This window comes from Erythrolamprus reginae, chromosome 7 (genome assembly GCF_031021105.1).
Source record: "Erythrolamprus reginae isolate rEryReg1 chromosome 7, rEryReg1.hap1, whole genome shotgun sequence".
NCBI classification, from domain to species: Eukaryota; Metazoa; Chordata; class Lepidosauria; order Squamata; family Dipsadidae; genus Erythrolamprus; species Erythrolamprus reginae.
The window spans coordinates 44,749,851-44,760,873 of record NC_091956.1 but is presented as its reverse complement, the minus strand read 5'-3'; the positions used below and the strand labels follow the sequence as shown (position 1 = coordinate 44,760,873).

Below are 11,023 nucleotides of genomic sequence, written 5' to 3'. Positions count from 1 at the left end.
GAATCGCAGGGAAAGAGCTTGGATGCTTGGAATCAGGGGTGGAGGAAGAAGCCCTGGAAGGGTACACTGGGGGGAAATCCTCATTGGGCTGTAGGAATGGAGCTAAAATCTACAGGAAGGATCCAATGAAGGATTTATGTTGCCTCTGTCCACTGAAACTTTGGGTTGGAAATGTCAGTTCTGGAAGAGGAGAATCATGGCAGCCCTTTTGCTCTTGAAGAGCTGTCCCGTGTGGATTTGAGTCTTTCAGTCTTTCAGACCGCTGCACAGAACCTTCCCTGCAGCATTATCCATTTACTTTCTAGGGAAGCTAGCATAGTGATCAGCATGCACAGATTGGAATCATGTGATGGGGGGGGGAGGACAATGCTTTACAACAGCCAATAGTACTTTAAAAGTGGTAAAACATTTTTTCTGAAACCCATTGTAATTTCAAATGGTCATTAAATGATCAGTCAGTCGTAAGTTGAGACTACATATAGTTCAAAATAATTTGAAGGACTCTTTCTGTTTTATAATATTCCTTTGAATTGTGTAGCTTTCTTTATGGGATTCTATCCACTCTAAGCACCTTTACACAGCGGCCACCCCTACCCCACCCACTACAGCAGCCGCTTGCATAGATTTCCATCTCCAGAGCTCCCTACCCACATCCATACCTTGTGTACCTTCCCACCTTTGGAAGCAACCATCCCCAGCCTGATGTGCTAGTGCTGCTCATAAGCTCACTCGCACACTTGCTCACACTAATTTATGTTTTTATTTATTAAATTTTTATGCCATACATCTCTCTATTCAAGGCACTTCCTGTGCCCTGCCTTGCTTATTTCACAGCAGCTGCTTATCTTCCTATCAGTCTGCTTGTGAGCTACCCAGGATTTGCAGCTTCTTGCCAGCTTTTCCATTGATACTGCTTGTTAGAAACTGGCAGGAGGTAACTAGGACATCTTACTTAACAACCCATAATCCTTGTATAATATTCCTTTGAATTGTGGCAATGGAATTGCCAGAATTGCTGTCGCTAAGTGATGTGGTCACATGATGTACTTTACAAAAGCATCACATAGCAATGGAAATTCCAGTCCCAGTTTACCATTGTAACTTAAGAACTACCTGTATTGAGACTAGCTATAACAGAATGTTACATTTCTTATTATGCTATTTTTCTTCCTGCTATTTACAGTTCTGTGAATTAAAGAGATGTCAGACTAAGCTGCTTATGAGAATTATGTGCATGTTGTGGACTTAAAATATTTTTATCCCTTGTCACCCTAGTAACAATTTTGCTTCAATATCACTTTCAAATTAACTACATTTCCTGGAAAACATTTGAAAGTAGATAACATGAAAGAATAGCGTTAGCATTTATATTATGTCATAAGTCAATAAATCATAATTATGATTTTTTGTGTGCAAACAATACCAGCCAAGTTCACACAATATTGAATCTTAATGCCCTGAATTGTCAGTGTAAGGAAACAAATTTTAAAAATGATTAAAATGATTAAACTAAAATAATTAAACTAACATTGTGATGTTTCTCATCAGTTCTCACTCTCTCCCCTATCTAGTAGCAGCAACTTATATGCTTGGTGGGACAGGAAGGGCAAAAGGAGGAACAGTGAAGCAGGAATGTCTACATACCCTTCCCAGCACCTGCTACCTAATCTTTCCCATTCTCCCAGCCCTTCCTTGATCTGCCTTCTTGCTTGCTTTCCCCAACACTTGCAACATCTCATATGCACGTCCACACAATTTCCCTGAACAGCAGTCCTACCATGTACCTTCTTTTACCCATGTGGTACCTCTTACACACAATTCTAATCTGCATGGTAACAGGTGCAAGTAGAGTATGTTTACTTTATCACTCTACTACTGTCATAGGAATACTGTATTCCCAAAAAGCCACCAAATCACACACTCTCCTCCCAAACAGTTCAGTGATTAAGACCAAGTGCACATATACAAAGCTGACATAGTAAGTTCTCAAACAAACACAGTTCATAATGAAACTTCCCCAAAGAATATCTGAATCCAATTCCAAATACAAGTCGAAGTACAAGAAAAGTCATCAAGACAAACCAAAGGACAACAATATGAAATCAGGATGTAGAGAGCATGAAGCTGAAGATGATATGCAGGAAAATGAATGGTTGTTTTCACCAGCCACTCCCTCCCACATGACTAAGTATGGTGTTTCTTATTAGGAGAGGCTCTCACTGATCTCCTCTGAAGTTCCCATCTCTCTGCTCTTTGTGTCTATGGATCAGGTGGGAGTGGCAGCTGTTCCTCATCAGCTTGTGTGTGTGTATGTTAGTATAGGGGTTTTTTAAACTTTTAATATTTTAATTAATTGGATTACGGTATGTATTGGATTGTTTTTTCACTTGTTGTGAGCCGCCCCGAGTCTTCGGAGAGGGGCGGCATACAAATCCAAATAATAAATAAAATAAATAAATAATAAATCAGAGGCAGCCTGTTGCTGATGGTCAGAGTTAGCCTGCTGCACCAGTGCTTCTCCTTCCTTTTCTTAAGTGGGCAGCTAACAATAAAGCTGATCATGCCCCCAATGCTTGATGGACCCGGGACTATGTCCTTCTCCGCCCTCAGGCTGGGTTTCCATGTTGGATGGCCCTGGTTCTGGGTCATCCATTTCATCCAAGTCAAAACCCAATGGGGCCATCACAATATGAAGAAATGTACCTTTCCTGACACACATCCCTGGCTCATTGTGCATCCTCAGACCCCATTCCCAACCCACGTCACTGTCACACATGTTACATAATTTTACAGCACCTCTTTCCCAACCCAAGGCACCACTCATGATTGGTTCATCTCTCACACCATGCTGAGATCCCCTTCTTGAGTCATACTATAATCCACCTCCAATGATTCTCATGGACCCTTCTTGACTTGTATCATTGTACCACGTTCTACCCAACCTACGCAACACCTCTCATGTACCATTTCCAACTTCTGCCATCAAACTGCATGCCCTTCCTGACTCATGTGGTAGCTCTGGTACACGTCACTACTGTTGTCAACCCATGTAGCACCTGTGGTGCATTCCTTGATGTGCATTCCTAATATGCACCCCTGCACATGAAGATGGCAAGAAAGTTAGAAATTGCTCCCAGTGCTACTGCTTTTTTGCCTACCTGTGGCCATTCTGTTTCTCAGGAAATATCTCTAAAATAATGTTCCAACAAGCTATGGGTTGCCTAGAACAAATTAAATCTTAGGCAGCATAGCAGGTGATAGCAACTAAAAGCAACTGGTTGATGTCAACAGAAACTAAGCTTCAGTTGATCTAATTAATAGCTAGAATCCAAACATAAATTATTTTTCTCTATTTTTCTTTTTTCTGTGCCAGCCTGTGCAAATGTAATAGTTCTCATAAGCTTCAATTGAGTTGATATTTTATGTAATGTAATATGCAATTTTACCACCTATAAAGTACTTCTGGCTGTTGCACATAAATATATTTTTACAGTAAGGAAGTAAGAAATGTGAAATGGGCATCTATATAAACTGAATAATAAATAAAAATACTGTACGATGCCCTGGAATATTTTCCCACAAACCCTTTCTCTCCCAATCCTATCATATTAACAACATATTTATTAATTTATATGTATTTTTGTTTACTTCCTCAACAATAATCTTTTGAACTGCATATGCATTAATTCAGATCCTACAGAAGTTGGTTATAATGGACAGTTGCTCTGTTCATTTGGAATAATCCAGATTGGTTTTATATTTAGTTTAAATACAACTAAAGGTTGTACTATAAAAGTTCACACAATTACTAAACATGCACGTTTCCTGGTCCCACAGAGTGAGATTCTGTCAACAGAAATTTAAGACTTTTGCAAATCAAAATAACCATTGTTTCAGGATTTCAGAAGCTTTTTAGTGTTGAAAAGCTGTGATTTGTGGCTTTTTTGAAGACTGCTCTTGCTTTTATATTCTTTATATCAATAGAAATTATCCCCAAGAGAGCTGGAATTGAACCTCTCATGTATCATAATCAATGTTCAATACAGTTGGTGAGAATGTTATTTTTTCAGTGAACTATTTGTTAACTAGTTTGATGGCACACTGCCCCAAAAGCAGATACTGTAGTTCACTGCTAAACAATTACTTTTAGAAAACAGTATTGTAAATGCTGATTTAAACATGCTATCTAGCTGTATTCTTTTTCTTGGAACTGAAACCATGATTATTGGGGGGGGGGGGGGGGGGGTGTCCAAACATTTTTCTGTAGCATCATCAAATTGTTTCTTTTAGAAAGCTCGTGTTTAATGGGGGAGAAGGGTTAGCACCATAAATTAGGCAAAGCACAAAACTGCTGCTTTGCAATTCAAGCTTTGATTTCCACTATTTATTTCCTCAGCATTGTATTTCACATAATAAAGATAGCACAAAAGACCCATAATATCTACAAAGTCCAGTCCACAATGTTTGATTTTTATAAAAAACTTTTTTCTTTTAAGCCATTAGGTCCATTAAAGTGTTGTGACATTTTTCAAATTATAAATGATCCAATTTTAATGGCAAAATTACCATAGTACAAAAGAGGACTATAAGCACAATAGCCTAGAATATTTAACACTTTATGTAATTTTCTCTAGAAATTGATCTATGTTATTTTGGGATTAAAAATTCATGAAGTTCTACTTACACCTCATTTATATTATTCTTCAGAAAAAGAAAACATCAGTGACAAATCATAGATGAATGTACAAGCAAAACATTAAGAGCACAGACTACTGCTTATTTAGGGGCAATTGAAATACGGTATATTATTTTAAAGAGATTCAATGGAGATTTCGCATGTTTTACATGCAGATTTCAGGTTAGGTCACTTGTTCTTCAAATTAAAAAAATCAAGTTCTTGGTAACAGAAATGAATATACACTTGTCATAAACTTGACACATTTAAAAATAAAGCAAGAAACCAACACACTTTGATGAGCAAGTTAGTCAACACTTGCCGGATAAACTGCTGTACTGAATGAGTATAAAGTAAGCTTTTAGGTTTTTTAAATAGTCTACATATACAGATTGAGCCTTTTCCTCTAAATTCATATTTAAGATGTGTGATATGAAAATGTATTTAACACTGTTCTCCAAGCTGTTTGTGGCTGAAGAAGCAGTTTTTATAAAACACACTCTAGGAGCAGAACCTACACAAGCAATATTCATATCAACAAAATAAGAATGTGTATGTATATTTAATATCAAAGAATAATTTACTAATGCACTTATCTCTTTCCTTTATTTTCTTTAATTTGGGGATAAATTGCATTAACACATTGTACAACTTCTCAAGTAAGTATAGGCTTGGAATTTGCAGGTTGTTACCTACTATTCAAAGATTTTAATTTTTAAAAATGTAAGTTTGTGGAGCACATTATTGTTATTATTGTATATCATTATTGTAAGTTTAAATATGAATTTAATCTGTTTAAATTATTTTAAATCTGGGAACTTTGTTCTCTGTTATAAATTCCAATATATACTTACATTGGAACTTATTATGTAACTTATTTTCAAGCTTATTAGAATTTAATTTTAGAGCAACACTAAATTAATATGGGAACTCATCTATACTTTTTTATTGCTTTGGGGGTTTTTTTTGAAATATTTTTATTGAATTTTTTTAAAAGGACAAAGACACACAACATTGAACACTCAAGGAGCTGCCATTGCTCCGCTTATCTTAGAAGTATAACTATTACAAAAAATAAAAACCTAACTATAGTCAAATCAATAGAAAAATAAGATACATTTATATTAGATATTTATTAAATTTGACTCTATATGTTAATTAATTACTTTGTCTGTAAAATACTTATTCAAAAACTTTTTTATTGCTTTAAGTAACACTACTGATATTTCGGAGACAACTCCTGACTAAATGTAACTTGGCTCACAAAATATTGTCAAAGGATTCTGGTTTACATACAATAGTGTCAAAGTGCTGCAATTAACCTTTTGGATTTTCATTAAAATGTCTTTTTATGTGTACATAATTTGGACACAAATTGCTTTAGTATTTTGCCTAACATCCCTGTTTTAGAAAGTTCCCATTGTGAAACACTTAGTGTATTGCAGTTTTTTGACATCAGATTGATTTAAATCAAGGCAATATGTAACTGTTAATTACTGCTTAAAAAGAACTACCATGGACTCAACTAGAAATAAACAAATCGTGCAATGGATGATCTCAAGTTATGACAGCAATTGAAACAATAAACGTCTGACATCATGTGACTACAGTACTTAGTAATGGCAATCCCTTTGTCAGTTTGTCTTCCCCCCCCCCCAATCAGTCATTAGGCCAGGACCCAACCTGATCCAAGTCATTTCAGCTTGCTCCCTCCCAAATCCAAGCCTCCTTTTCAACTTCCTCCACCCACTTACCTCCCCTATCTCTGCCCTTTTAACTCACTTGCACAATGGAATTCTTAGTGGCAGTTGTGCTAAAGTAGAGGCCTGATCCTTCAGCAATCTCAGCCAATCATCTAAGTTCCTATATTTCAACCCCAGCACTGCTGTAGACAAGCATTACTGTGCAGGGTAATGAAAAGAACAGAGATGGGAAAGATAGGTGGGCAATTTTAAATGTGTGTTACAAAAGCCCAAATTTTGATCACATAAGAACATCACCCTATTTTAAATGGTTGCTAAATACTGGTCTACCAGTAATTATAACGTTCTACTGCAACATCTATCTGAATACATTACAAATAGAGATAATTCTGGAATTATTAGATTTACCCTTGGAACATCTTCCCTTTTGAAATTTCAGCAGGCCTCTCTGCCCTCCTAGCCTCACAAAGAGCACTGAAAAACTGGCTTTCACCCCAAGCACTGGGATAGGGTGATATGGGTAAGAATGTTTTTATGAAGGATTGTATGTTGGAAGCTTAAAGTTGGTGCCATTTTTATGTTTATGGTTTTAATATATTTATGTATTATATTGCTTTATTATTGATATTGTTTTAACTGATCATTGTGAAGCACTCAGATATTGATATAAGATGGATGGCTATACAAATGTTTTATTTTAATTAAGATCAATGCTGAAAGCAACCCTAAGATTGATGAAATACCAATCAGGGTATGGACCAGTGATGGCTAAGTTATTTGTTGACAGTGTGTGTGCCCGCCCCTGTACCTATAATGCAATGTATGTGCAACCCACCATGTGCCTCCTGCCCCCATGCATGCAACCCTCCAGTGCATATGATCCACCATGTGCCCCCACACTGCCCCACTCATGCACACATGACCCCCATTCTCTCCCCACTCACACTACCTCCAAGCATGCATGCGTGAACCTTAGCCTCTCCGACATGCATCTCCTGCGTGCATTCTGCAACCCCCCATACACGTATGGCAGAGACATGAAAATCAGTTGGCCAGTGAGAGGTGTGATGAAACTGAGCTCGGTCAATGGCATGTGTGCCCACAGAGAGGGCTCTGCCGTGCTACAGGTTGCCATCACTGGTATAGACGATTAGAAATGGTCTATAATTATGCGGCTGCATATATTTCAGTCAAAGCTTTGCCATATAATTTTTAAAAAACAGACTACTGTCCAGTAAACAAGAACAGCTGATGTTAAAGTCACAAAGGCTAGCTAAAGAAGCGATAAAATGTATGTATGTACTACTGTACTGAGTCTTATTTTTATCCAACTACAATACCCAAACAAATCATCACATTTGCCAAGTTTTGGTATAACTGGTACCAAAATTTAAAACCTTATGTTTTACCTTTACCAGCAATCAAAAATATTAATAGTAAGGCTGTTTTGGTTTAGAAAAAGATTTTTAAAATCCACATCTTTCGTAGGACACAAAGAAACAGGATTAAATAAACAAAAAAATAGAGACTTTGACATTGACTATTAGTTTCACATAATTTATTTTTGCATCTTAAACATCTAAATGTTTGGGTTTTTTTAAATAGGTTCCAGTGAACTCAAGAGCATAGCATTGGACTACAAGGATGCAAGGCAGCAAACAAATGCACCACCTGCTGGACTACAAGTTCTCAGTATGGTAAAGAGTACACATGCACAAGTAGGTTGACTGTTTAAATGAGATACATGGCAAAGCCCTCTGGGTAAAAATGTTTTTTTCTGCCTATATTTTAATTTTTGCTCTGTGTTGAAGGCTCAGTTTCAAGTCCATCTTTAACCATAAAAAAAAATCAAATGATGACTACATGATTTGGAGGGAGATAATAGGGTAAGAAATACTACATTAATAACACCTTATAGATGAAAAACAAACTGCTAAAGACAGAAGTATTCCATTATATTTCTAGCATATTCCCACGGATCAAAAATAGTTTTCAATGGATACTAATTATTAAATTGTATGCATCGTTTATAGGAACATATTCAGAAATAGTAAAAAAGATAAAATATTTTGTGAATCTCTATATGTCATTGTTTCAGACAGAAGCACCTGTCAGAAGATCCTGCGTTAAAGCATGTCGCTTATTTCCACAATGTGGTGTAAGACTCATCTTACACCTGCCCTTCAAACTACATTCTTACTTACGCCTTTTCCACACTCTTTCCACCTTCCGGACAAATGATTAGTAGGTTGCTAAGGGCAAAGACCCGCTTCATCGAACATCAGCAAAATCATTTAAGCAGGCAATGTCCGGCTGCCTGAAGTAGCGCCAATCACCTGCCCACAGCCTCCCAATGGCAAAGGGAGCCCCCAGCTCGTACAGAGCCCCTCCAAAGCCGCCACTGTCCTTTCGCAGGCCTCGCCACAGGCCGCAGCCTGGGCAACAGAACGAACACCAGCCGCAGCTGTCACCACCGCCCCCTCTCGGCCGGACCCAGATCGAAAGAGGGCTTCGGCCCGACACCGAGGCAGCCGGCGAGAGAGGGCCGTCGGCCGGTGAACAGAGCCGCACTCCACCTTTCCCCGCCGAGGCACCCCTCCCCCTTCCCTTTCGTGGTAGCCACTTACCCGAATCCTGTCCCCCGGACTGGGCTCTTCGGCCCTGGGGGAAAGCGAAGACCAGAGCAACAGCAGTCCGAGGAAGGAGCCGACCAGGAGGACGGCGCGCAAGAGGAAGCCCAGCTTCAGCCGCATCTTCAGCGGCGGCTATACCGGCTCCCCCAGCCACGGGGATTCCACTGTCGGCCCTCTCCCGGCGACTGCTGCTCTTCACTTGCACGCCGAGCTTTACGTGTTTCCCATTCCCCTCCTCCTTTTGCTGCTGTTGCTGCTGCGGCCGCCTCTCTTTCCCCTCACAGGCAGGCGCCTGGCGCCAAGCCCCGCTTTGCTCGCCTCCCCTGCAGCTTCGCTTCTCCTCCTCCGCCTTTCCTTCTCTCTCGGCCTTCCTGAATTTTCTCCAATTGTTACCGCCTCTCCTTCCCGGTCTCTTGCCGCGCGCCCGCTCCCTCCCTGTAAAATCACAAACTTTTTTTTTTTTTTTTTTGCTCTTTTCTAATACGCCTTTTCCCTCCTGGGGGAATATTTTCATTTTATTTATTTGTCAAACATGTAGAGGTTAGTAGTAGTTTGGATAAACATAATATGCCCAGAATATTCTCTTTGAATATTCTGTATCTCTCGTTACTTATGCTTTCCTTGCTAATCTTTTCAGGCCAGTTTTTTTAATCTAAGCAGGAAGTCACCCCCAGAGAAAAGATTCGACGTGGCTCATTTACAGCCGCAGGCTTGGTTTGGGTTGACACTAGAGACCTCGAGGTTCCCTCCTGCCCCTTTTTTTCTTTGACGCGTCCCCTTAAGTAGATGGGTTTGCAATTGTAAACCTGTAAAAATCTGGGAAAATACCGGACTCCTCCCAGCTCTGGTGAGGTGGGAAGAAGGATTGAGCGTGTTTGCCAATACTTTCACATGTAACTTTGGAGTTACATGAATGTTCGATCAAAAGAAAAAAGAAAAAAAAAGAAACGGTGCGCCCGAGAACTACATCATAAAAAGGATTCTTAATGTCCGTGGTTCTCAAGCATTACTACACAGGCTAAAAATAATATCCTAGGAGATTATTTTGGGTAAAGGACGAGGCGAGGAAAGTGAATGTTACCAAACGAAACGACAGTTAATCGGCTCACCGTGGTTCTTAGCAGGTCAAGTGCTGTCTGCCTCAGGAAATGAAGTGCCAAGTGCGGAGTTATTGAAACAAATAAGCCCCAAAGTTTATCTAGAAGGAATTTTTATTGGGGGTTTTTTGCAGAAAGATTTTTTTCTTCATCATTCAATACATAAATCAATATACCTTAAAGTATTGCAATATTACTTTTCTTAATCTTTTTATTGTCCTTTGCCTTTCTTGAAGTAGACCCAGAGACAGGGTTTTGAGCAATCGGTACTTTTATTCAGCTCAGAGAACAAGTGACAGCTCAGCACGGTAAAGTGACAATTCAGCGAGTACCGACTGACTCTGGCTGGAGAAACCGCTCCTTTTATATATTTGCGGTTCCCGCCAAAGCCAGAGCCGGCCGCGTCTGAGCCAATCAGGAGCGACTTCCTGCTTGGGCTCAGACAGCGCTGAAAGAGGAACAAACTATTTACAGAGTTACAAGGTAGCCATTACAGGATACAACACCCCTCCCCTCATAGTTGGACACATCCATCAAGAAAGCCATGTGACAAAGTCGTCCAATCGGTGGGGCCTCTGAGGAGCTCGCGCTGACCTGCGCAGTTTAATTTCTCCTTCGCCACCGACTGTGGAGGATGGCTCGCCGCTGTTCTCCCGGTGTTGCGGACTTGGCCTGGCGGGCCCAACGAAGGCTTCGGAGGACGAGGATGGTTCGGCGTCGCTGGATGGTTCCCCCTGGCCCGATAAGTCTCTTTGCGTGTCTCTTATTTCGGGCAATGTACTAAAGTCTGTTGAAGGGGGAGAGTCCATGTCAGCGGTTTGTGGCAATTGATTTTCTGTTCGCTTCCGAATGTGGTCTATGTGTCGTTTCCACAAGCGACCATCCTCTAGTTTAACAACATAGGTCTTAGGTGCA

The 11,023-nt window shown here is 39.8% G+C and overlaps 1 protein-coding gene across 3 annotated transcripts in view; it reads right to left on the bottom strand.

The window, feature by feature from the left end:
• The window catches only part of GALNT7 (polypeptide N-acetylgalactosaminyltransferase 7), a 76,349-nt gene extending 66,702 nt beyond the window's left edge, over positions 1-9,647 (bottom strand). The window contains exon 1 of one of the 3 annotated variants that reach the window (XM_070757449.1): positions 9,006-9,647. In XM_070757449.1, the coding sequence (XP_070613550.1) occupies positions 9,006-9,131 (126 nt within the window). In that variant the 5' untranslated portion in view covers positions 9,132-9,647. Of the gene's footprint in view, positions 1-8,582; positions 8,799-9,005 lie in introns of those variants that run through there. The other 2 variants (XM_070757447.1, XM_070757448.1) reach the window with 2 other exon arrangements.
• Positions 9,648-11,023: the final 1,376 nt, after the last annotated feature.